We start from the raw sequence: 25,540 nt of genomic DNA on the forward strand, positions 1-25,540 counted from the left end.
TAACAGCCGAGCGCGCTAACCAATTGCGCCACAGAGACTGTTAATAGCTTCATTTTTAGTTTTAAATAAAAAATGTCTGGTTTGTACTGTTCAGTGAAAAAAGGTTTAGGTTTGTATAGGGAATTTTAGAAAACACACCAACGCACAATACTGAGACTTGTGGGTCTCAAACCAACAACCTTTGACATGCCTAGAAGTCCAATACTATCCTTTGCAACACAGAGCTCCAAGCTTTAATCTTTAATGCCATTTAAATGCACAATATTTAAATGCAACGTCCCTGGGTGGGCTTGAACCACCATCCTCTCGGTTAACAGCCGAGCGCGCTAACCAATTGCGCCACAGAGACTGTTAGTAGCTGCATTTTTATTTTTATATAAAAAATGTCTGGTTTGTACTGTCCAGTGAAAAAATGTTTAGGTTTGTATAGGGAATTTTAGAAAACACACCAATGCACAATACTGAGACTTATTGGACTCAAACCAACAACCGTTGACATGCCTAGAAGTCCAATACTACCTTTGCAACACAGAGCTCCAAGCTTTAATGCCATTTAAATGCACAATATTTAAACTCAACGTCCCTGGGTGGGCTTGAACCACCATCCTCTCGGTTAACAGCCGAGCGCGCTAACCAATTGCGCCACAGAGACTGTTAGTAGCTGCATTTTTATTTTTAAATAAAAAATGTCTGGTTTGTACTGTCCAGTGAAAAAAGGTTTAGGTTTGTATAGGGAATTTTAGAAAACACACCAACGCACAATACTGAGACTTGTGGGACTCAAACCAACAACCTTTGACATGCCTAGAAGTCCAATACTATCCTTTGCAACACAGAGCTCCAAGCTTTAATGCCATTTAAATGCACAATAATTAAATGCAACGTCCCTGGGTGGGCTTGAACCACCATCCTCTCGGTTAACAGCCGAGCGCGCTAACCAATTGCGCCACAGAGACTGTTAGTAGCTCAATTTTTATTTTTAAATAAAAAATGTCTGGTTTGTACTGTCCAGTGAAAAAAGGTTTAGGTTTGTATAGGGAATTTTTGAAAACACACCAACGCACAATACTGAGACTTGTGGGACTCAAACCAACAACCTTTGACATGCCTAGAAGTCCAATACTATCCTTTGCAACACAGAGCTCCAAGCTTTAATGCCATTTAAATGCACAATAATTAAATGCAACGTCCCTGGGTGGGCTTGAACCACCATCCTCTCGGTTAACAGCCGAGCGCGCTAACCAATTGCGCCACAGAGACTGTTAATAGCTGCATTTTTAGTTTTAAATAAAAAATGTCTGGTTTGTACTGTTCAGTGAAAAAAGGTTTAGGTTTGTATAGGGAATTTTAGAAAACACACCAACGCACAATACTGAGACTTGTGGGACTCCGACCAAGAACCTTTGACATGCATAGAAGTCCAATACTATCCTTTGCAACACAGAGCTCCAAGCTTTAATCTTTAATGCCATTTAAATGCACAATATTTAAATGCAACGTCCCTGGGTGGGCTTGAACCACCATCCTCTCGGTTAACAGCCGAGCGCGCTAACCAATTGCGCCACAGAGACTGTTAGTAGCTGCATTTTTATTTTTATATAAAAAATGTCTGGTTTGTACTGTCCAGTGAGAAAAGGTTTAGGTTTGTATAGGGAATTTTAGAAAACACACCAATGCACAATACTGAGACTTATTGGACTCAAACCAACAACCTTTGACATGCCTAGAAGTCCAATACTATCCTTTGCAACACAGAGCTCCAAGCTTTTATGCCATTTAAATGCACAATATTTATATGCTACGTCCCTGGTTGGGCTTGAACCACCATCCTCTCGGTTAACAGCCGAGCGCGCTAACCAATTGCGCCACAGAGACTGTTAGTAGCTGCATTTTTATTTTTAAATAAAAAATGTCTGGTTTGTACTGTCCAGTGAAAAAAGGTTTAGGTTTGTATAGGGAATTTTAGAAAACACACCAACGCACAATACTGAGACTTGTGGGACTCAAACCAACAACCTTTGACATGCCTAGAAGTCCAATACTATCCTTTGCAACACAGAGCTCCAAGCTTTAATGCCATTTAAATGCACAATAATTAAATGCAACGTCCCTGGGTGGGCTTGAACCACCATCCTCTCGGTTAACAGCCGAGCGCGCTAACCAATTGCGCCACAGAGACTGTTAGTAGCTGCATTTTTATTTTTAAATAAAAAATGTCTGGTTTGTACTGTCCAGTGAAAAAAGGTTTAGGTTTGTATAGGGAATTTTTGAAAACACACCAACACACAATACTGAGAATTGTGGGACTCAAACCAACAACCTTTGACATGCCTAGAAGTCCAATACTATCCTTTGCAACACAGAGCTCCAAGCTTTAATGCCATTTAAATGCAGAATAATTAAATGCAACGTCCCTGGGTGGGCTTGAACCACCATCCTCTCGGTTAACAGCCGAGCGCGCTAACCAATTGCGCCACAGAGACTGTTAATAGCTGCATTTTTAGTTTTAAATAAAAAATGTCTGGTTTGTACTGTTCAGTGAAAAAAGGTTTAGGTTTGTATAGGGAATTTTAGAAAACACACCAACGCACAATACTGAGACTTGTGGGACTCAAACCAACAACCTTTGACATGCCTAGAAGTCCAATACTACCTTTGCAACACAGAGCTCCAAGCTTTAATGCCATTTAAATGCACAATATTTAAACTCAACGTCCCTGGGTGGGCTTGAACCACCATCCTCTCGGTTAACAGCCGAGCGCGCTAACCAATTGCGCCACAGAGACTGTTAGTAGCTGCATTTTTATTTTTAAATAAAAAATGTCTGGTTTGTACTGTCCAGTGAAAAAAGGTTTAGGTTTGTATAGGGAATTTTAGAAAACACACCAACGCACAATACTGAGACTTGTGGGACTCAAACCAACAACCTTTGACATGCCTAGAAGTCCAATAATATCCTTTGCAACACAGAGCTCCAAGCTTTAATGCCATTTAAATGCAGAGTCCCTGGGTGGGCTTGAACCACCATCCTCTCGGTTAACAGCCGAGCGCGCTAACCAATTGCGCCACAGAGACTGTTAATAGCTGCATTTTTATTTTTAAATAAAGAATGTCTGGTTTGTACTGTTCAGTGAAAAAAGGTTTAGGTTTGTATAGGGAATTTTAGAAAACACACCAACGCACAATACTGAGACTTGTGGGTCTCAAACCAACAACCTTTGACATGCCTAGAAGTCCAATACTATCCTTTGCAACACAGAGCTCCAAGCTTTAATCTTTAATGCCATTTAAATGCACAATATTTAAATGCAACGTCCCTGGGTGGGCTTGAACCACCATCCTCTCGGTTAACAGCCGTGCGCGCTAACCAATTGCGCCACAGAGACTGTTAGTAGCTGCATTTTTATTTTTATATAAAAAATGTCTGGTTTGTACTGTCCAGTGAAAAAATGTTTAGGTTTGTACAGGGAATTTTAGAAAACACACCAATGCACAATACTGAGACTTATTGGACTCAAACCAACAACCGTTGACATGCCTAGAAGTCCAATACTACCTTTGCAACACAGAGCTCCAAGCTTTAATGCCATTTAAATGCACAATATTTAAACTCAACGTCCCTGGGTGGGCTTGAACCACCATCCTCTCGGTTAAGAGCCGAGCGCGCTAACCAATTGCGCCACAGAGACTGTTAATAGCTTCATTTTTAGTTTTAAATAAAAAATGTCTGGTTTGTACTGTTCAGTGAAAAAAGGTTTAGGTTTGTATAGGGAATTTTAGAAAACACACCAACGCACAATACTGAGACTTGTGGGTCTCAAACCAACAACCTTTGACATGCCTAGAAGTCCAATACTATCCTTTGCAACACAGAGCTCCAAGCTTTAATCTTTAATGCCATTTAAATGCACAATAATTAAATGCAACGTCCCTGGGTGGGCTTGAACCACCATCCTCTCGGTTAACAGCCGAGCGCGCTAACCAATTGCGCCACAGAGACTGTTAGTAGCTGCATTTTTATTTTTAAATAAAAAATGTCTGGTTTGTACTGTCCAGTGAAAAAAGGTTTAGGTTTGTATAGGGAATTTTTTAAAACACAACAACGCACAATACTGAGACTTGTGGGACTCAAACCAACAACCTTTGACATGCCTAGAAGTCCAATACTATCCTTTGCAACACAGAGCTCCAAGCTTTAATGCCATTTAAATGCAGAATAATTAAATGCAACGTCCCTGGGTGGGCTTGAACCACCATCCTCTCGGTTAACAGCCGAGCGCGCTAACCAATTGCGCCACAGAGACTGTTAATAGCTGCATTTTTAGTTTTAAATAAAAAATGTCTGGTTTGTACTGTTCAGTGAAAAAAGGTTTAGGTTTGTATAGGGAATTTTAGAAAACACACCAACGCACAATACTGAGACTTGTGGGACTCAAACCAACAACCTTTGACATGCATAGAAGTCCAATACTATCCTTTGCAACACAGAGCTCCAAGCTTTAATCTTTAATGCCATTTAAAAGCACAATATTTAAATGCAACGTCCCTGGGTGGGCTTGAACCACCATCCTCTCGGTTAACAGCCGAGCGCGCTAACCAATTGCGCCACAGAGACTGTTAATAGCTTCATTTTTAGTTTTAAATAAAAAATGTCTGGTTTGTACTGTTCAGTGAAAAAAGGTTTAGGTTTGTATAGGGAATTTTAGAAAACACACCAACGCACAATACTGAGACTTGTGGGTCTCAAACCAACAACCTTTGACATGCCTAGAAGTCCAATACTATCCTTTGCAACACAGAGCTCCAAGCTTTAATCTTTAATGCCATTTAAATGCACAATATTTAAATGCAACGTCCCTGGGTGGGCTTGAACCACCATCCTCTCGGTTAACAGCCGAGCGCGCTAACCAATTGCGCCACAGAGACTGTTAGTAGCTGCATTTTTATTTTTATATAAAAAATGTCTGGTTTGTACTGTCCAGTGAAAAAATGTTTAGGTTTGTATAGGGAATTTTAGAAAACACACCAATGCACAATACTGAGACTTATTGGACTCAAACCAACAACCGTTGACATGCCTAGAAGTCCAATACTACCTTTGCAACACAGAGCTCCAAGCTTTAATGCCATTTAAATGCACAATATTTAAACTCAACGTCCCTGGGTGGGCTTGAACCACCATCCTCTCGGTTAACAGCCGAGCGCGCTAACCAATTGCGCCACAGAGACTGTTAGTAGCTGCATTTTTATTTTTAAATAAAAAATGTCTGGTTTGTACTGTCCAGTGAAAAAAGGTTTAGGTTTGTATAGGGAATTTTAGAAAACACACCAACGCACAATACTGAGACTTGTGGGACTCAAACCAACAACCTTTGACATGCCTAGAAGTCCAATACTATCCTTTGCAACACAGAGCTCCAAGCTTTAATGCCATTTAAATGCACAATAATTAAATGCAACGTCCCTGGGTGGGCTTGAACCACCATCCTCTCGGTTAACAGCCGAGCGCGCTAACCAATTGCGCCACAGAGACTGTTAGTAGCTCAATTTTTATTTTTAAATAAAAAATGTCTGGTTTGTACTGTCCAGTGAAAAAAGGTTTAGGTTTGTATAGGGAATTTTTGAAAACACACCAACGCACAATACTGAGACTTGTGGGACTCAAACCAACAACCTTTGACATGCCTAGAAGTCCAATACTATCCTTTGCAACACAGAGCTCCAAGCTTTAATGCCATTTAAATGCACAATAATTAAATGCAACGTCCCTGGGTGGGCTTGAACCACCATCCTCTCGGTTAACAGCCGAGCGCGCTAACCAATTGCGCCACAGAGACTGTTAATAGCTGCATTTTTAGTTTTAAATAAAAAATGTCTGGTTTGTACTGTTCAGTGAAAAAAGGTTTAGGTTTGTATAGGGAATTTTAGAAAACACACCAACGCACAATACTGAGACTTGTGGGACTCCGACCAAGAACCTTTGACATGCATAGAAGTCCAATACTATCCTTTGCAACACAGAGCTCCAAGCTTTAATCTTTAATGCCATTTAAATGCACAATATTTAAATGCAACGTCCCTGGGTGGGCTTGAACCACCATCCTCTCGGTTAACAGCCGAGCGCGCTAACCAATTGCGCCACAGAGACTGTTAGTAGCTGCATTTTTATTTTTATATAAAAAATGTCTGGTTTGTACTGTCCAGTGAGAAAAGGTTTAGGTTTGTATAGGGAATTTTAGAAAACACACCAATGCACAATACTGAGACTTATTGGACTCAAACCAACAACCTTTGACATGCCTAGAAGTCCAATACTATCCTTTGCAACACAGAGCTCCAAGCTTTTATGCCATTTAAATGCACAATATTTATATGCTACGTCCCTGGTTGGGCTTGAACCACCATCCTCTCGGTTAACAGCCGAGCGCGCTAACCAATTGCGCCACAGAGACTGTTTGTAGCTGCATTTTTATTTTTAAATAAAAAAATGTCTGGTTTGAACTGTCCAGTGAAAAAAGGTTTAGGTTTGTATAGGGAATTTTAGAAAACACACCAACGCACAATACTGAGACTTGTGGGACTCAAACCAACAACCTTTGACATGCCTAGAAGTCCAATACTATCCTTTGCAACACAGAGATCCAAGCTTTATTGCCATTTAAATGCACAATATTTAAATGCAACGTCCATGGGTGGGCTTGAACCACCATCCTCTCGGTTAACAGCCGAGCGCGCTAACCAATTGCGCCACAGAGACTGTTAGTAGCTGCATTTATAATTTTAAATAAAAAAATTCTGGTTTGTACTGTCCAGTGAAAAAAGGTTTAGGTTTGTATAGGGAATTTTAGAAAACACACCAACGCACAATACTGAGAATTGTGGGACTCAAACCAACAACCTTTGACATGCCTAGAAGTCCAATACTATCCTTTGCAACACAGAGATCCAAGCTTTATTGCCATTTAAATGCACAATATTTAAATGCAACGTCCCTGGGTGGGCTTGAACCACCATCCTCTCGGTTAACAGCCGAGCGCGCTAACCAATTGCGCCACAGAGACTGTTAGAAGCTCCATTTTTATTTTTAAATAAAGAATGTCTGGTTTGTACTGTCCAGTGAAAAAATGTTTAGGTTTGTATAGGGAATTTTAGAAAACACACCAACGCACAATACTGAGACTTGTGGGACTCAAACCAACAACCTTTGACATGCCTAGAAGTCCAATACTACCTTTGCAACACAGAGCTCCAAGCTTTAATGCCATTTAAATGCACAATATTTAAACTCAACGTCCCTGGGTGGGCTTGAACCACCATCCTCTCGGTTAACAGCCGAGTGCGCTAACCAATTGCGCCACAGAGACTGTTAGTAGCTGCATTTTTATTTTTAAATAAAAAATGTCTGGTTTGTACTGTCCAGTGAAAAAAGGTTTAGGTTTGTATAGGGAATTTTAGAAAACACACCAACGCACAATACTGAGACTTGTGGGACTCAAACCAACAACCTTTGACATGCCTAGAAGTCCAATACTATCCTTTGCAACACAGAGCTCCAAGCTTTAATGCCATTTAAATGCACAATAATTAAATGCAACGTCCCTGGGTGGGCTTGAACCACCATCCTCTCGGTTAACAGCCGAGCGCGCTAACCAATTGCGCCACAGAGACTGTTAGTAGCTGCATTTTTATTTTTAAATAAAAAATGTCTGGTTTGTACTGTCCAGTGAAAAAAGGTTTAGGTTTGTATAGGGAATTTTTGAAAACACACCAACACACAATACTGAGAATTGTGGGACTCAAACCAACAACCTTTGACATGCCTAGAAGTCCAATACTATCCTTTGCAACACAGAGCTCCAAGCTTTAATGCCATTTAAATGCAGAATAATTAAATGCAACGTCCCTGGGTGGGCTTGAACCACCATCCTCTCGGTTAACAGCCGAGCGCGCTAACCAATTGCGCCACAGAGACTGTTAATAGCTGCATTTTTAGTTTTAAATAAAAAATGTCTGGTTTGTACTGTTCAGTGAAAAAAGGTTTAGGTTTGTATAGGGAATTTTAGAAAACACACCAACGCACAATACTGAGACTTGTGGGACTCAAACCAACAACCTTTGACATGCATAGAAGTCCAATACTATCCTTTGCAACACAGAGCTCCAAGCTTTAATCTTTAATGCCATTTAAAAGCACAATATTTAAATGCAACGTCCCTGGGTGGGCTTGAACCACCATCCTCTCGGTTAACAGCCGAGCGCGCTAACCAATTGCGCCACAGAGACTGTTAATAGCTGCATTCTTAGTTTTAAATAACAAATGTCTGGTTTGTACTGTTCAGTGAAAAAAGGTTTAGGTTTGTATAGGGAATTTTAGAAAACACACCAACGCACAATACTGAGACTTGTGGGTCTCAAACCAACAACCTTTGACATGCCTAGAAGTCCAATACTATCCTTTGCAACACAGAGCTCCAAGCTTTAATCTTTAATGCCATTTAAATGCACAATATTTAAATGCAACGTCCCTGGGTGGGCTTGAACCACCATCCTCTCGGTTAACAGCCGAGCGCGCTAACCAATTGCGCCACAGAGACTGTTAGTAGCTGCATTTTTTTTTTAATATAAAAAATGTCTGGTTTGTACTGTCCAGTGAAAAAAGGTTTAGGTTTGTATAGGGAATTTTTGAAAACACACCAATGCACAATACTGAGACTTATTGGACTCAAACCAACAACCTTTGACATGCCTAGAAGTCCAATACTATCCTTTGCAACAGAGAGCTCCAAGCTTTTATGCCATTTAAATGCACAATATTTATATGCTACGTCACTGGGTGGGCTTGAACCACCATCCTCTCGGTTAACAGCCGAGCGCGCTAACCAATTGCGCCACAGAGACTGTTAGTAGCTGCATTTTTATTTTTAAATAAAAACATGTCTGGTTTGTACTGTCCAGTGAAAAAGGTTTAGGTTTGTATAGGGAATTTTAGAAAACACACCAACGCACAATACTGAGACTTATTGGACTCAAACCAAAAACCTTTGACATGCCTAGAAGTCTAATACTATCCTTTGCAACAAAGAGCTCAAAGCTTTAATGCCTGCACAATAATTAAATGCAACGTCCCTGGGTGGGCTTGAACCACCATCCTCTCGGTTAACAGCCGAGCGCGCTAACGAATTGCGCCACAGAGACTGGTAGTAGCTGCATTTTTAGTTTTAAATAAAAAATGTCTGGTTTGTACTGTTCAGTGAAAAAAGGTTTAGGTTTGTATAGGGAATTTTAGAAAACACACCAACGCACAATACTGAGACTTGTGGGACTCAAACCAACAACCTTTGACATGCATAGAAGTCCAATACTATCCTTTGCAACACAGAGCTCCAAGCTTTAATCTTTAATGCCATTTAAAAGCACAATATTTAAATGCAACGTCCCTGGGTGGGCTTGAACCACCATCCTCTCGGTTAACAGCCGAGCGCGCTAACCAATTGCGCCACAGAGACTGTTAATAGCTGCATTCTTAGTTTTAAATAACAAATGTCTGGTTTGTACTGTTCAGTGAAAAAAGGTTTAGGTTTGTATAGGGAATTTTAGAAAACACACCAACGCACAATACTGAGACTTGTGGGTCTCAAACCAACAACCTTTGACATGCCTAGAAGTCCAATACTATCCTTTGCAACACAGAGCTCCAAGCTTTAATCTTTAATGCCATTTAAATGCACAATATTTAAATGCAACGTCCCTGGGTGGGCTTGAACCACCATCCTCTCGGTTAACAGCCGAGCGCGCTAACCAATTGCGCCACAGAGACTGTTAGTAGCTGCATTTTTTTTTTAATATAAAAAATGTCTGGTTTGTACTGTCCAGTGAAAAAAGGTTTAGGTTTGTATAGGGAATTTTTGAAAACACACCAATGCACAATACTGAGACTTATTGGACTCAAACCAACAACCTTTGACATGCCTAGAAGTCCAATACTATCCTTTGCAACACAGAGCTCCAAGCTTTTATGCCATTTAAATGCACAATATTTATATGCTACGTCACTGGGTGGGCTTGAACCACCATCCTCTCGGTTAACAGCCGAGCGCGCTAACCAATTGCGCCACAGAGACTGTTAGTAGCTGCATTTTTATTTTTAAATAAAAACATGTCTGGTTTGTACTGTCCAGTGAAAAAGGTTTAGGTTTGTATAGGGAATTTTAGAAAACACACCAACGCACAATACTGAGACTTATTGGACTCAAACCAAAAACCTTTGACATGCCTAGAAGTCTAATACTATCCTTTGCAACAAAGAGCTCAAAGCTTTAATGCCTGCACAATATTTAAACGCAACGTCCCTGGGTGGGCTTGAACCACCATCCTCTCGGTTAACAGCCGAGCGCGCTAACGAATTGCGCCACAGAGACTGGTAGTAGCTGCATTATTATTTTTATATAAAAAATGTCTGGTTTGTACTGTCCAGTGAAAAGGTTTAGGTTTGTATAGGGAATTTTAGAAAACACACCAACGCACAATACTGAGACTTATTGGACTCAAACCAACAACCTTTGACATGCCTAGAAGTCCAATACTATCCTTTGCAACACAGAGCTCAAAAGCTTTAATGCCATTGGGTGGAGTCGTGATTTAATAAAATATAGTTTACATATATGCTTTATACTATTATTAGACCAAAGGCAGCGGCTATCATGCACGGCTGGGATTTGAACCGAGGATGTCCTGTCTACTAGACTGGTACTTTATCAGTAGGCCCAATTCCAATCTGATCCCTTATTGACTCACTGAGCCCTCACTGACTGCATCTGCATCTGACGTCACTTAAGTCAGTGAGGGTGCAGGTCTTGAGGAAGGCGATTTGAATTGGGCCTAAAGGCCTATTCATAGTCTGGTTTTTCGGTGGTGAGGTGACCACCGCTCCGGTGGTGAGCTGACCACCGGAGCTGAAATAACGTTGAGCGGTGGTGAGTAAAAACAGAGAGAAGGGCTGGAGCGGTGGCGGCTCGTGACGTCATGTTGTAGTTCGGTGGTCACCTAAACACCGAAAATCCAGACTATGTATGAGCCTTAAGGCGCCGTTCACACCTGAGAGACAGCTGTCTCCTCAGTGCCTCCTGTCTCTTCTGTGTGTCGCACGGCTCGCAGTGCAATTTCAATGCGAGTCACGTGGCTTGGCGAGACAACCTTGTTTCATGGGGAGCGCAGAAGACAGCCAGGGAGCAAGCTTGTCTTGTCAAACCAACGTGACTCCACCATGACACTATTGACAAAATGCTTGTTCCTTGTCATCTCATCAGGTTGGAGCAGGTGCTATTGGTTGTGAGATTCTGAAGAACTTTGCATCCATTGGCCTCGGTGCTGGGGAAGGAGGTCGTGTCATCGTCACCGACATGGACTCCATAGAAAGATCCAACTTAAACCGCCAGTTCCTTTTCCGGTCTCAGGACATTGGGGTGAGACACAATCAGATACAATTGTGCAATACAATCATTATGTTGTTTTTACACCAGTATCTGGTATAATTTACCATCAATTAACCATTTAATCTGGGGGCAATTTTTTGCATTTATTTATTGTAAAACATAGATGTTTCTTAAAATAGCCATAATGTACAAGCTCTCAACACCTTTGAATTAATATATATTTTTAAAGCAATGTTTATTTAATGACCGTACGTGCCTACATTCCTTTGTAGCATTTCTTTGTCAAAATAACAAGAACACTTTGATGGTAAGACTTTTACTCTGACTGGAAACTCTTTTACAGTATATTGTTGACATATAGATTTAGGTTTAGGTTTGGGTTTGTTTAGGCTTTCCTGCGTGACCCGGTGACGTGGACAGTTCAAAGGTCATCGCTGCTGAGGTCATCGTGCTGAGTGCTGACGTATTCTACTAATCTCAGATTACTTCTGGTCAGCATCTACGTACAGAATGATGTCACGTCTTCTGTGTCAATATGTGACCAGTGCCAACAAAACATGCCTCATGTCGCCTTTTCCATTTTTCAGATTTTTACAGATTATTAAAGTACAGAATGTAAGCTTTCATATGATGTATCATTCAATGAAATTGGACAATAATTGAAGGAGATATAACCATTTTAAAATGACTGGGGCCTTTCACCCAAAGCTGAGAAAAGCCCTTTTCAATATTCACAACATTTTATCACCTTAGAGCTGGACAGAAGTGGGTGTGACAATGGGAGGGACAAGAGACAATAGGACGTTTTAGCTGTCAACAGTGCAACACTAGAAACACTGACATGTTTAAGCCAGTAGAACAAACAATGCAATTTGTAAGGTGCCCCAATAAACCCTTTTGAAAGTACTAAGTATTAAATACTAAGTATAAGTATTCAAGTATTAAATATTAAGTTAAGTGTTCAATTTAACTTATACACTACCTGGTTGTAAATAGCTGCAGTACACCATTTTATGCAGGTCTACTTTAAGCAATCAAAGTCAGACAATTGACCCAGTATTTTAAATAAATAAAATCGACGCATCAGGCTATGATGTTGTGCGCTTGTAGATTTGCTATTTTAATAAACAGATCTGTCCACATGCAGTCACAATGCCTGGTTTCATTTATAGTAATTCCTGTGCATTCGATGGGTGGATTCATACTACATCGGGTGTCTATTTAGTGTGCAAGGCTTACATCCGGTCTAAAGCCCACCCACTGTATGCCCTGATTTATATACACAATACATACACGATCCGTATCCTCCCCTCACCGGATGTTGAATTAACAGTACTAACGGCCGTATTTGAAAAGACGTAGCTCTTTGCTGGGTGCGCGAGGAAAAAAATTAAGCGGTTTTCCGACATTTCCTTTTCAATTGATACCGTTTCTTAGAGACGGCCTACACAAACGTTCTATATACCAAATGAAAGCCTGCATTTCATAGTTTACATAGTATATAACCTTTTTTTAAATGAGCAAGAAATGAGCGAGTTGTGATTAAAAGAAAAGACGTGTGATCTCTTTGCTCTTTAACACACAGACGGCTAGCTAGCTTCTAGCCTGTTGTTTGTTGGTGAAAGACTCCAAGCTGGGAAGTGTATTTCAGCGAGTAGCTATACGTGGTTTTGTTTATTTTCTGTAAAGTCTAACCCAAATGCCCAGAATACTTCTGTGTTTACAAACACAAGCACGCTAATGGGCGGTGATCAGAGCGTGAAACCTGAGGACAAAGAGATTCCAGACCAATCGTAACCAACATGCAAATCTCGGAACTGCGCTCTTCTGCCTCCAGAAACTTGTTAAAAAACAAGCCCACTTTGACGTATAAATGTATACATTTCATTTGCCCAAATGAACAATCTGTTTGAATGAAAACCTTCTTCAACATTCAAACTGTATTAATATGAAAAAAAAAGAAAATCACATAAAAAAAAAAAACGAGTTTATTTATTGATTTAAGGCATGTTCATTCTGGCGACATGAGGCACATTCTGCTGGCCTGGGTCACATATACTGTACCAGAAAAGTGTTTCCAACCTTCCGTCAACCGTCTTCTCTGACACACTTAATGCAGTGGTTCTCAAAAACTGGCTACAGTAATGCTTGCTACAGTAATGCTTGCTACAGTAATGCTTGCTACAGTAATGCATCCAATCTCTGAAATGGATTATGCATTATAAGCATACTTATATAATACTATATTATTGTTCTTATATGCAATCATAACAGATTATGAATCCTCTTATAATGAATCACTCAAACTTTTCAGACGCGACCCACCAAAATATTCATATTTGAACTGGAGACCCTCACCCTGACAATCATTTGGCATTGTAGAAGACACATTTAGTTTCACTCGGTCTGAGTGAAATTTATCTGTGATATCCACAGATAAATGTTGTGAGAATAGCCGATCTACAATTTCAGAGTAGATAGGCAATTTTCAAATAGTTTTCCCTCTCTCTTTAATATTTGACAAATGGCCAATGTTTGACCATTTTTTATAGTACTATAGTTGACCACTTTTAACATTGTAATGGTCAAGTATATGTGCAGATACTAATATGCAGTGTCGGTTTGTTTACTACACAGTTTGAGAACCACTGCCATATATGCCATATATGGGCATATATAGTGGTCGGATCTGTGTCTCTGAACAACTGGATATCCATATAGCCTATGCCTATTTATGGACGTATTGCAGGGGTATTCACCTAGATTAGGCCGGGGGGCCACAACTGGCCGGGGGCCACAACTGTAGAATGATTGTGTGTGGAGGGCCGCAAGCGTACGATCTATGTAGGCCAGGGGTCCCCAACTAGAAATGCTGAAGGTCCACAAATAAGTAATAATATATACGTTTTGAATAAGACCATGGTCCAGTCTCATGCGGGCGCAAATACAATTGCGGGTCGCGGGTCCCATGGGGTGGGGCTTCCCCCCTCGCCCCCCACCCCTAGAAACAACTATGGCTGATTACTGTCATTATGATAATCTAGCACTTTATATGCACATCATACCTGTAACTTTCTCTCTTAAAAAATAAATGTTTTTTTTTGGGGGGGGTTTTCAATTATTATTCCAAGGGCCACTAGGGGGCGCCAGTTGAATAGCCCTGACGTATTGGGTTAGTTTATGGTTATGAGTGATGTGGCCGTGGTGCGCCATGACGCTCCAATCATAACTACATTGGATCCATTTGGGATTTGGAAACACGTACGTGTTCATTGTTTCCATTTCCTGAAACGTGTTCTGGACATACAAGGTTTCCACTGTGGACAGCGACATTATGTAACAACATGGCCTTGAGCCACACTAACTACTGTAGAGCTGGTCAGCAGTAAATGTGTGGCACAAAAAAAAAGGCCATACATAATATTTTCCATAGGATTTCTGCTGACTGCGTGCCAGCTCATAGTCCAATCCAGATGTCTCTCCATACGGGAACAGCACATTACTGTTTATCCCATTCTGACCTGAGATCAGATTCATACGAAGTTTCCACTGGGACACACACTGGTCTGATGAACCCATTCTGACCTGAGATCAGATTCTAAAAATGTCAGTCGTTCTTCGATTTTTCAAAAATAGCAGACCTTTTTTGATTGATTGATTCTTGAGAACCTACAACCTACAACCTACAAGCTCGTATCGCGCCACTCGGTGGCGCGATACGAGCTTGTAGATCTGCTATTTTTCAATAGCTAAAGCATAACATGATGCTAACACCAAAATGGGTGCCCGTTCAGAATGGGTTATAATGAAACGTTGATCAAATGAAATGCAGAATTCCTTTTCTGCTGCCTAAAATACTAGAGTTTCCATAAATCTGTCATTAATCATTCTCGCCATTCTCGTTTCCTGTTTGCTGATGCCTGATTTATATTGTAAATGTATACAATACCTTTAACGTAACTTGAGCCTAATGTCAACTTTGATCACATCTCTCAGTCTCATCTCCATCTTTACATCGGTGTACTTGAGTCTGTATGTATAGATCTGTGTGTGGTTCTGTATCTAACCACTTGTTTTATTTCTTTGTTTGTTTTGCTTGCTTGCATGTATTGCTTTGTTTTGTTTGTTTCTGAACTTCTGACACTTTAGTCGACTATGGTTGTTTTTTAATGTGCTATGTTTTGATTTGATCTGCCGTAATTAGCTGATCTACCAGATAAGACCATGTCGTGGATGCAATGTATTCTAAGCTTGTAGATCTGCTATTTTTTTTTACTGTATCAGCCTGTCGTAAAAGGTGCATTACTGAAGCATTGATCCTCCCTCAACAGAGACAGAAATCAGAGGTTGCAGCCCAGGCAGTGCGCAGCATGAACCCCCAGATGAACATAGAGGCTCATCAGAACCGCCTGGACCCAGAAAGTGAACAGGTCTATGGGCACCACTTCTTCATGGGTCTGGACGGCGTGGTGGCAGCTCTGGATAACATAGAAGCCAGTGAGTACCTAACAGGGGACAGAAATCACAGTGACACATGGGGGCAGACAGTACGGTGACACATGGAACAGCACACAAGCCTGCAATGACAGAACTGCACTCACAGAACCCTAACACTAAAGGTTCTTTCTGATTTTTCCGCCGGTTTTCCTTAAAACGTCCAGTCTGCAAGGACCTTAACTTTAAACCCCAACACTAATGGATGAGAGCACAGGCTGGCTGCAAAAGAACTAACCGCTCATAAAGACGCAATGGAAAAGAAGTCACAGCACACACAGTGTGAAAATACATTCCATTCAACTTTCAGCTGCAGTTTTCCTCCCATTGCGAAGGAAGAAGGCTTAGGATGTTTACTATGATCTCTTGCTCTTGAACTACAGTATATACTCCTTCTGTTGTGTGTAAGAGATAATAGAGATTCTCAAAACCCTGCTGCCTCTAGTCGCTGTGATTAGCCATGAGACGCATAGAGATAGCACTCTATGCATGCAATGCAATAGACTGCTCACTAGGGCTGGGTGCAATAACCGCAATACCGCCATACCGCCGGTATGTGACGCATACCGCGGTATCGGGTTCATTACCGCGGTTTAAAAAAAAAAAAAAAAAAAAGTTTTTTTTTTTTTTTTTATGAAATTATTTTTTTTATTTTTATGAAATGAATTTTTTTTTTTATGAAATGATTTTTTTTTTTTTTATGAAATGAAAAGTGTATCATAATAAACAGTGACGCTCAGTCAGTCTAATCATGCCAGCAACACAACAACACCAGAGGGAGTTCAAAAAACCATGTGCAACCCAGATTCGGCACAAACAAGGATTGATTGATTGATTGTTTGATTGATTAAAATATTTATTAACAGTTTGCAGAATTACACTACATTTCAAGCACAACTCAATACAAAGACTGTTAACTGTGAGTGGACACTTGTTTACAAGAGGGTCCACCTAAATTCATTTCACTCCTATGCCACAAAAATGTGGAACGCCCTACCAACTGTCATTAAGATGTAAATCCCTTGACTCCACCCACCCCTTTCCCCCCTCACTGTATACGTTTTCCCCCTTTTTACCTCCTTTATGATGATTTCCTGTTTTTGGCTTTATAGAAGTGCATAGTGTACAAAATGATATGATGAATTGAAAATGGTGGACCCTCTTGTAAACAAGTGTAATGCTTTATGGCAGGGGTATTCAATTAGATTAGGCCTCCTATGTGACACAGACCGAGTAGAAAGAAACGTGCCATTTTATCATGACTATTAGTGAGGACCTATTATATGAAGATAGGTTCAAAAGTGGTCCTTTAATGATTACCGTCATTATGGTAATCTCACAATTAATATCGCACACACCATAACTGTAACTTTTATTAGCCCTCTTATTATTCCCCCCCCCCCCCCGGTAATAACCGCCATACCGGCGGTATGGGGGCCGGCAATAACCGCGGTAACAAAAATCCCATACCGCCCCAGCCCTACTGCTCACCCAGTGTCTCGCTCGGAGTGCCTCACCAGCCTCACAAACAGGATGTTGAATGAACCGAAACGTAACAGGCTTCTCAAAAGAACATTTTTGGGGTGGTAGATGTGTGTGCAGTCTCAATGTATGTAAACATTTAACTGGTGCATTCTTTCTAACCCTATGTTCTGTGAGTGCAGACAGTATTTAAATGTTGCATCCCTGGCTGGGATTTGAACCACCATCCTCTCGGTTAATAGCCGAGCACGCTAACCAATTGCGCCACAGAGACTCAAAGATCCTAATTATTTAAATGGGGGGGGGGGGAATCTAGTTTGCTACAGTGACAGTGACTAATCACGTTCAATCCAGAGTTAGCTCAAACAGGGGGTTAAATTAATTCTCTTTCTATGCCACAAAAATGTGGAATGCCTTACCAACAGACGTAAAGGATGTGAATCCCTAGTCTCCTTCAAAATTGGAAACTGTAAAAAGAGTACAGTACAAAATATGGAAATACAATCTAAAATTAATAATATTCCAAACCTTAATCTAAACACAAATTAAAACGAACAGAATAACATACATAATGATAATCCACAATCACAGCCTTTAAAGCAACTAGACTAGACTTGAGAACGATGCAACTTGGGAACCTAATAATACAACTTGTGATAGCACCCGTTTTAACTATCTGTCTGTGTCCCTTTTGGGCTCATACTGTATATGGAGATCTCTGTAGTATGCAATACCCATTGTCATAGCACCCGTTTTAACTGTCTGTCTGTGTCCGACATGGAGATCTCTGTCTCTGTCTGTCATGGAGATCTCGGTATCTGTCTGTCTGCCTGTGCCTACAGAGTGCAAACTGACTGTGAAAAGTGGACTGGTTAAGTAATCATTTGGCAGGTATGGGGTTGCCATGGCAATCATTTGGCTGAGGCAGAGACTGGAAATTGCACAGGTGAGGGCACTTGGGCTAATTAGGCCCAGTGGCAGAGCCTTTTGTGGTGTTTGTGGACAACCGTGGGTCCGACCGACTCGATACCGGGCACTGCACTCCCTGTGGGGGTGTGTCGAATGTGAAGTTGGTGGGGCAAACGGTTCTCGAGTTACGTGCATTACAACCGCACACACACACACACACACACACACACACACACACACACACACACACACACACACACACACACACACACACACACACACACACACACACACGCACACACACACACACACAGAGACGTGGCTCATTTACAGTAGGATGACTTCACTGTTGATGTCCTGAACAGGGGTGTACCTGGACGGCCGATGCGTCCAGCACCAGAAGCCGATGTTGGAGGGAGGGACCCTTGGAGCCAAGGGCCACACCCTGGTGGTGGTGCCCCACTTGACCGAGTCCTATGGACCTGGCAAGTCCAATTCTGATGGCGCAATCCCTCTGTGTACGCTTAAGAACTTCCCTCATCGCATTGAGCACACCCTGCAGGTCAGACATGGGATGGCACAGTAAATATATATGCTTCCATTTACTCACTCGCTCACTCACTCACTCACTCACTCACTCACTCACTCACTCACTCACTCACTCACTTGCTTGTGTATCCTTATGTACTTGTAAGGATAAAGGTTTGCAGTGTACTGTACTCTACTGGACGCAGTGTACTGGATGCTTCTATCCAGATTGCCAAGAAGGAATTATTCACATACAGTTGTGTCATGGTGATTTATTATTAATTATTCACATACAGTGGTGTCATGGTGATTTATTATTAATTATTCACATACAGTGGTGTCATGGTGATTTATTATTAATTATTCACATACAGTGGTTGTCATGGTGATTTTATTTCTGGTACCACATGACGTCACACGCATGCACGCGCATGCACGTGCGTGCATGCGCGCATCGCAGCATGCACACAGAACAGCTGCATAGCCTAAGCTATTATAGTTAAATATTGTATGAGAGTTTTAGACTCACAAACACAAAAGTAGACTTAAAATAGTCAGACAGACATCTTTACTGCACTCTAGCGAAACTAAAAGGTTTGCTTTGGACGAATGAATCTGTTCTTTGTTGGAGGAGGAGGAGGCATTCTTCTTGTGTGCAGAACACCTCACAGCAGTAGTAGCCTACTGGAGCCATAGCCTGTACTGCTGTAGGCTATTCTGCATGCTTACCGTATAAGCTACGAGCGCTCAGGTATAAACAGTTAAAGTATTGTACTACCTAAAGTAGTAGCCATTTGAATTCGGCACGGTACTTAAAATAGAGGAGGGGGGTGTGGGGGGGGGGCAGTAAACCTAGACCACTGGGTACTTGGTGCGTCTTGGAAAGTCTGGTGACGCGAGGTTGGTGCGTCTTCTCTTGAATCTACTGTAGGCAGATATATAAACTGCAGATATTTTGCATATTAGCAGATGTAAACAGGTAGACAAGTAATGTTTTTACTTCAAATTGAAATGTTTTACTTTCAAATGTTTTGTTGGGGATCCTTATTGCATTGTTTATTAATTACAGTAGAATATATATATATATATATATATATATTCTAGCAGTGACTGACTGAGACATCAAGCGTGCGTCCACAACTGGTTGTGGCCCCCATCAAGTGACCTTTTGACCAATGCGGCCCTCGCCCCAAGTTCAGTTCAGACACAAGTTCAGACACCCCTGATCTAGGTGGAACGCGTTCTAGCGTGCACGCACGTTCTGTCCCTGCACGTGCACGTCAAAAAAGTACTGGTACCACGTTCTACGAGTATGACACCACTGTTCACATATCACATGGTAAATGGTAAATGGTGCATTTATATAGTGCCTTTATCCAAGGCGCTTTACAGAGATTGTGCATTACATTCACCCATTCACACACACATTCATACACCGATGGCAGCAGAAACCATGCAAGGCACCAACAACTAGCACATCGGGAGCAATTAGGGGTTCAGTGTCTTGCTCAAGGACACTTCGACAGTAACTCTGGGGGAGCCCGGGTTCGAACTGGCAACCTTACGGTTACCATCCGGCCACTCTACCCCTGATCCACCGCCGCCGCCGCCGCCCACATGGTTTTATGTGATATGTTTTTTTCCAGACTAACTTCAAACTTTTCATATTTCTAGTGGGCCAGAGACCGGTTCGAGGGGCTCTTTAAGCAGGCTCCAGAAAGTGTGAATCTGTACTTGAGGTAAGCTGTATTTGATGACATTGTGACTGTGAAATGTTTTCCTTCTTGCTGTACGTGCCACACTCACACAAGGGCGACTTTGCTTGATACTTCCTTATGCCTTCCTCTTCGCACAAAGCATTCCTCTTGCCCTGCAAAACGTAATGAAGTGGTTAAGCTCATTCTTCTGTTTCGCAAATAGTCAAACTTGCACTCAGCTTTTTAGCCGTAAACTTGAGGTAAAATGACCCACAAGACCTGTCTCTCTAGGTTGTTACACTCTCTACAGAACAGAACTCTCTCTCTCTCCCTCTCTCTCTCTCTCTCTCTCTCTCTCTCTCTCTCTCTCTCTCCCTCCCTCCCTCCCTCCCTCCCTCTCTCTCCCTCCCTCCCTCCCTCCCTCTCCCTCCCTCCCTCTCTCTCTCTCTCTCTCTCTCTCTCTCTCTCTCTCCCTCTCTCTCTCACACACATATATGGAAATGCTCATTCAACCAGAGCGCGTTGGTGGTATAGTGGTGAGCATAGCTGCCTTCCAAGCAGTTGACCCGGGTTCGATTCCCGGCCAACGCAGATACCTTTATAGTAGGCCTAGCCCTGCTATAAATAAATACTTTTATAGTAGGCCTAGCCCTGCTATAAATAAATACTTTTATAGTAGGCCTAGCCCTGCTATAAATAAATACTTTTATAGTAGGCCTAGCCCTGCTATAAATAAAGTCAAGAACCTTTTAACATTTCAGTCAAATACAGTAGGTTAAAAATTAAGTCGACACAAACTTAATTATATTTCAATAAACACAACATAACGTGTTTCACAGTGAAGTGTAGATAGTTCAGAAATCCACTTACTTTATGTATTCATGTCTCTCTTTCTCTCTCGCTCTGCCTCTCTCTCCTACTGTATGAACTGTGAAAATGTCAGTCATCTAATTAGCTAAATTATTTGCTATGTTCATTAGGCTATATGTTCAATATGCATTGACTACGCGTGCCAAATTGACAGACAGATATTGCTTCTGTTCTCTTTATTGATTTGGATGATTGTTGTTGCTACAAACTTAACCCTGGTTAACATGATGTGTCATTTATAAACTCATGTAATGAAACGGTTGTGCTTTGCATAAACTTGTGTTTTAATATCTAGACACCCCAGTGAGGTTTAAAAAGACAAGAAAACGATAACTACAGAGCAATGACGTATGAGTGTGCTAGTGTATCCTCAGTGTTTTGGGGAGTGAAGTGAGCTGATGGATTTGGACACTCTCAGTCAAACTAACATTGAGCACACTGTAAAAGTCTCAGTGTTATTGTAACTCTGGGAGTGTCATTGTAACCAAATGGACCCTTATGCCTGCCCAACCCAACACCCCACAGGCTCACATTGAGCTCAAGCGCTACACTGTAAAAGTCTCAGTGTTATTGTAACTCTGGGAGTGTCATTGTAACCAAATTGACCCTCATGCCTGCCCAACCCAACACCCCACAGGCTCACATTGAGCTCAAGCGCTACACTGTAAAAGTCTCAGTGTTATTGTAACTCTGGGAGTGTCATTGTACCCTCAGTGTCATTGTAACCAAATTGACTGTAGCTGTAAACTCGAGGTAAAATTACCCACAAGACTTATTAGTGTCATTAGGAGGTTATACTCAGCGCTAAAGTGTCCTCTCTCTCTCTCTCTCTCTCTCTATCGAGAATTAAAATCCCCTCAGTATGATTAAACAAGTCAATTTCGTCTCCTAGGCTTCCTAGCTGAGTTTTATTTCTCGACAATGATTGACCGGAGTGACCGCCGACTCATGTCGTATGATTTGTGAAGGAGCCCGCCACACACTATCCCTGTTCACTGTTAACACAATGCGTAACATTATCAAGTGTTCTACATATTAGAACAATTGCCAACCCGGTGAAGAAATCAACTTTTGCTTTCATATGACATATTCCGAAACTGTACAGAGGAGAGGACACAATATGGCTATATGGGTTGACAATCCTAGCATTTTTTTTTATGTAAGAAGCTGTAACCTATATTTATTTATATCTAATCTAGGCTAGCGTTGCCTTTTCCACATAGCATAAATTGTAAACAGTGTCACACAAACGTAGGCCCTATTAAAACCACCTACAATGTAGATAGGTCTACCGTCTACGATACCATAATAAATCCATGAATTACGCGTTTTCCAAACGCCCGCAGCGGAGCAGGTATTTATCGTGACATCGTCACACCGCCGTCCGAAAGCAACGCGGACGCAACAACACCCCCCGTGGAGCCCCAGCATGAGGCCGGCGTTGGTGGTATAGTGGTGAGCATAGCTGCCTTCCAAGCAGTTGACCCGGGTTCGATTCCCGGCCAACGCAGATACATTTAGTAGAACCTTGGAAATGTAGCCCTGCTAAAAAGTGAAGAACTGTATAACGGTGGAATTAGACTAAAGTCTCAGTCAAACTAGCATTGAGCTGAAGCTCTATGCTGTAAAAGTCTCAGTGTTATTGTAACTCTGAGGGTGTCATATTGTACCCTTCAGCGTCATTGACTTTTTAAAATGTAGTTGCGAGTTTTAGTTTTTTGCAGTCTTTGTGTGAGACCAGCTGCTGTGCCACACACTCACAGAAGGGCCTCCTCACTCACACAGCATTCCTCTTGCCCTGCAAAAACGTAATGAAGCGGTTAAGCTCGTTCTTCTGTTACACTAATATAGTGTAACTTTCTATCGGATTTTTTGCTGTAAACTTGAGCGTAAAAACAAGACCTGCCTCATTATGCATTATTTATACTCGCTATTATGTCCTCTCTCTCTCTCTCTCTCTCTCTCCACCTCTCTCTCTGTCTGTTTCTCTCTCTCTCTCTCTCTCTCTCTCTCTCCACCTCTCTCTCTGTCTGTTTCTCTCTCTCTCTCTCTCTCTCTCTCTCCCTCTCTCTCTCTCTCTCTCTCTCTCCCTCCCTCCCTCCCTCTCTCTCTCTCTCTCCCTCCCTCCCTCCCTCCCTCCCTCTCCCTCCCTCTCTCTCTCTCTCTCTCTCTCTCTCTCTCTCTCTCTCATTATCAAATGGAAATTCCTTCCATGCAGTTAACCTGGGTTCCATTCCCGGCCAACGCAAGTTCCTCTTCAGGAGTACTTTAAACATGCTGTACATGAATGCGATGTTCCAAGCCCTGCATTTTAAAATCCGTGTCATTGTACCCTCAGTGATATTGTAAACAAACTTGTTCACTCTCAATTAAACTAACACTGAGAGTTTTACTGTGTGTACCAGCGTCTGTGATTTTATCCTCGGAGCCCAGCTAATCCAACCCTGCTTTGAGAAGACAGACGGACGGTGTCTCGTAAACACTTTTGTTGTCTTGTTTAGATTTGATGTGCCCCTGATGATCCCCTACATTGTAAAAAAGGTCAAACTGCTTACTTGTGAGTTTCTGGAAGTGATTCATGGAAAACCATGGAAAAGGGGAGTGATTTTGGCCCAACTCGTCACTATAGTACTACCTGTGTCATGATCCGTGACCTGTTCTGTTTCCCTGTGTTCCTTGTTTTGTGTACTTTTTACCTTTTATTTTGTAGTATCTAGTGTCTCTTGGTTTCCTGTGTTGTTTACCTGCCTTGTCTAACCTGTGATTAGTGTAGTGTTCCCCTCCTGTGCCCTGTTATTCTCCCAGCCAATCCCTGTGTCCTGTTACTCTCCCAGCCAATCCCTGTGTTGATTTGTCTGTTGTATTTCACCTGTGTCTAGTTAGTCCATGTCTATTTATATGCCATTGTGTTTTCAGTTCTCCGTTGGTTCGTTATTATTTGTCACTGTGAGTATTCGTTGTAGTACCTTAATGTTCCTTGACTCCTCGTTTGCCCTGTATTTCAGAACCCCTAGTTTTCCCAGTTTAGTGTTTCCCTTTGTACTCCGTGTTCTGTGTTTTGACTGCCTACTCATCGGGCTTGATATAATAAATATCTTCATTTGAACTGAGCTGCCTCTGCCTCTCATCTTGCACTTGGGTCCTCCTACACTGACTTAGCACTCGAACCGAGTGCTAATTAGGCCTGTCAAAAAAATCAATTCGAGTTAGAATCACGATTCTAATGCCGTCCGATTCAGAATCGATTCTCATTTTCCAAAACATTTTTTATTTTATTTTTATATATAAATATATATATATATATATATATATATATGTATTTATTTTTCTTGCACAAATGTACCTGTGCATGCAATGCATTATGGCCTGGGTTTCTGCATAGTGCATTTACTACCAGCTAAGCTAAGCCTGCCAATTGTATTTATTTTACACCTGTTTTAATACTAATGTATTGTTCTGGTATTGAGTGAGAAGAGATTTTGTAACTTTTGTACTGGTTCAAATTTGTGCAAGCTAAATAAATGAGACATGTTCTTACTCTTGGATTTAACCTTTGTGTGTTTAAATCATTCAGTTGATAAAACCTTTACAATTATACAAGCTTTTTACTAAATGTACTCTGCTTTCATGCCAGAAGACTGGAGTAGATCATGCTAAAATTCTATTTAATTGTTTTTAATACAAATAAAAAAAACTGCTTTAGAATCGGAAAAAAAACTTTTTTGAACCGACAATCGGAAAAATCGAAAAGATCGTTTTTGAATCGAATCGTCACCCCAAGAATCGGAATCGAATCGAATCGTGGGACACCTAAAGATTCGCAGCCCTAGTGCTAATGCTAGTGCTAATGCTAGTGCTAATGCTAGTGCTAATGCAATTGCTGTTGTGTTGTTTAGGAGCTCTGCAGGGTTCCTGGAGCGGACACTGAGCCTTGGAGAGGCTGAAGCCCTGGAGGTCCTGGAAGGGGTGTGGAGCAGCCTGAAGAGTCGTCCAGCCCGCTGGGAGGACTGCGTGGCGTGGGCCCGCTGCCAGTGGGAGGCCGTCTACAGCAATGACATCACCCAGCTGCTGCACTGTTTCCCTCCAGGACAGGTACCTTCACACTGACGGAGAATATGTTTCAATTGT

At 41.6% G+C, this 25,540-nt stretch overlaps 1 protein-coding gene across 2 annotated transcripts in view; it reads left to right on the forward strand.

Annotated features, from left to right (window-relative positions):
• The window catches only part of uba7 (ubiquitin-like modifier activating enzyme 7), a 214,018-nt gene that overhangs the window by 72,178 nt on the left and 116,300 nt on the right, over positions 1–25,540 (forward strand). For both annotated transcript variants that reach the window (XM_083771745.1, XM_083771746.1), the window contains 5 exons: positions 11,307–11,462; positions 15,764–15,929; positions 18,683–18,879; positions 20,520–20,584; positions 25,309–25,504. In XM_083771745.1, coding sequence (XP_083627871.1) covers positions 11,307–11,462; positions 15,764–15,929; positions 18,683–18,879; positions 20,520–20,584; positions 25,309–25,504 — 780 coding nt within the window. The remainder of the gene's footprint in view (positions 1–11,306; positions 11,463–15,763; positions 15,930–18,682; positions 18,880–20,519; positions 20,585–25,308; positions 25,505–25,540) is intronic.

This window comes from Protomyctophum parallelum (genome assembly GCF_964188405.1).
Source record: "Protomyctophum parallelum genome assembly, chromosome: 8".
In the NCBI taxonomy this organism is placed as follows: Eukaryota; Metazoa; Chordata; class Actinopteri; order Myctophiformes; family Myctophidae; genus Protomyctophum; species Protomyctophum parallelum.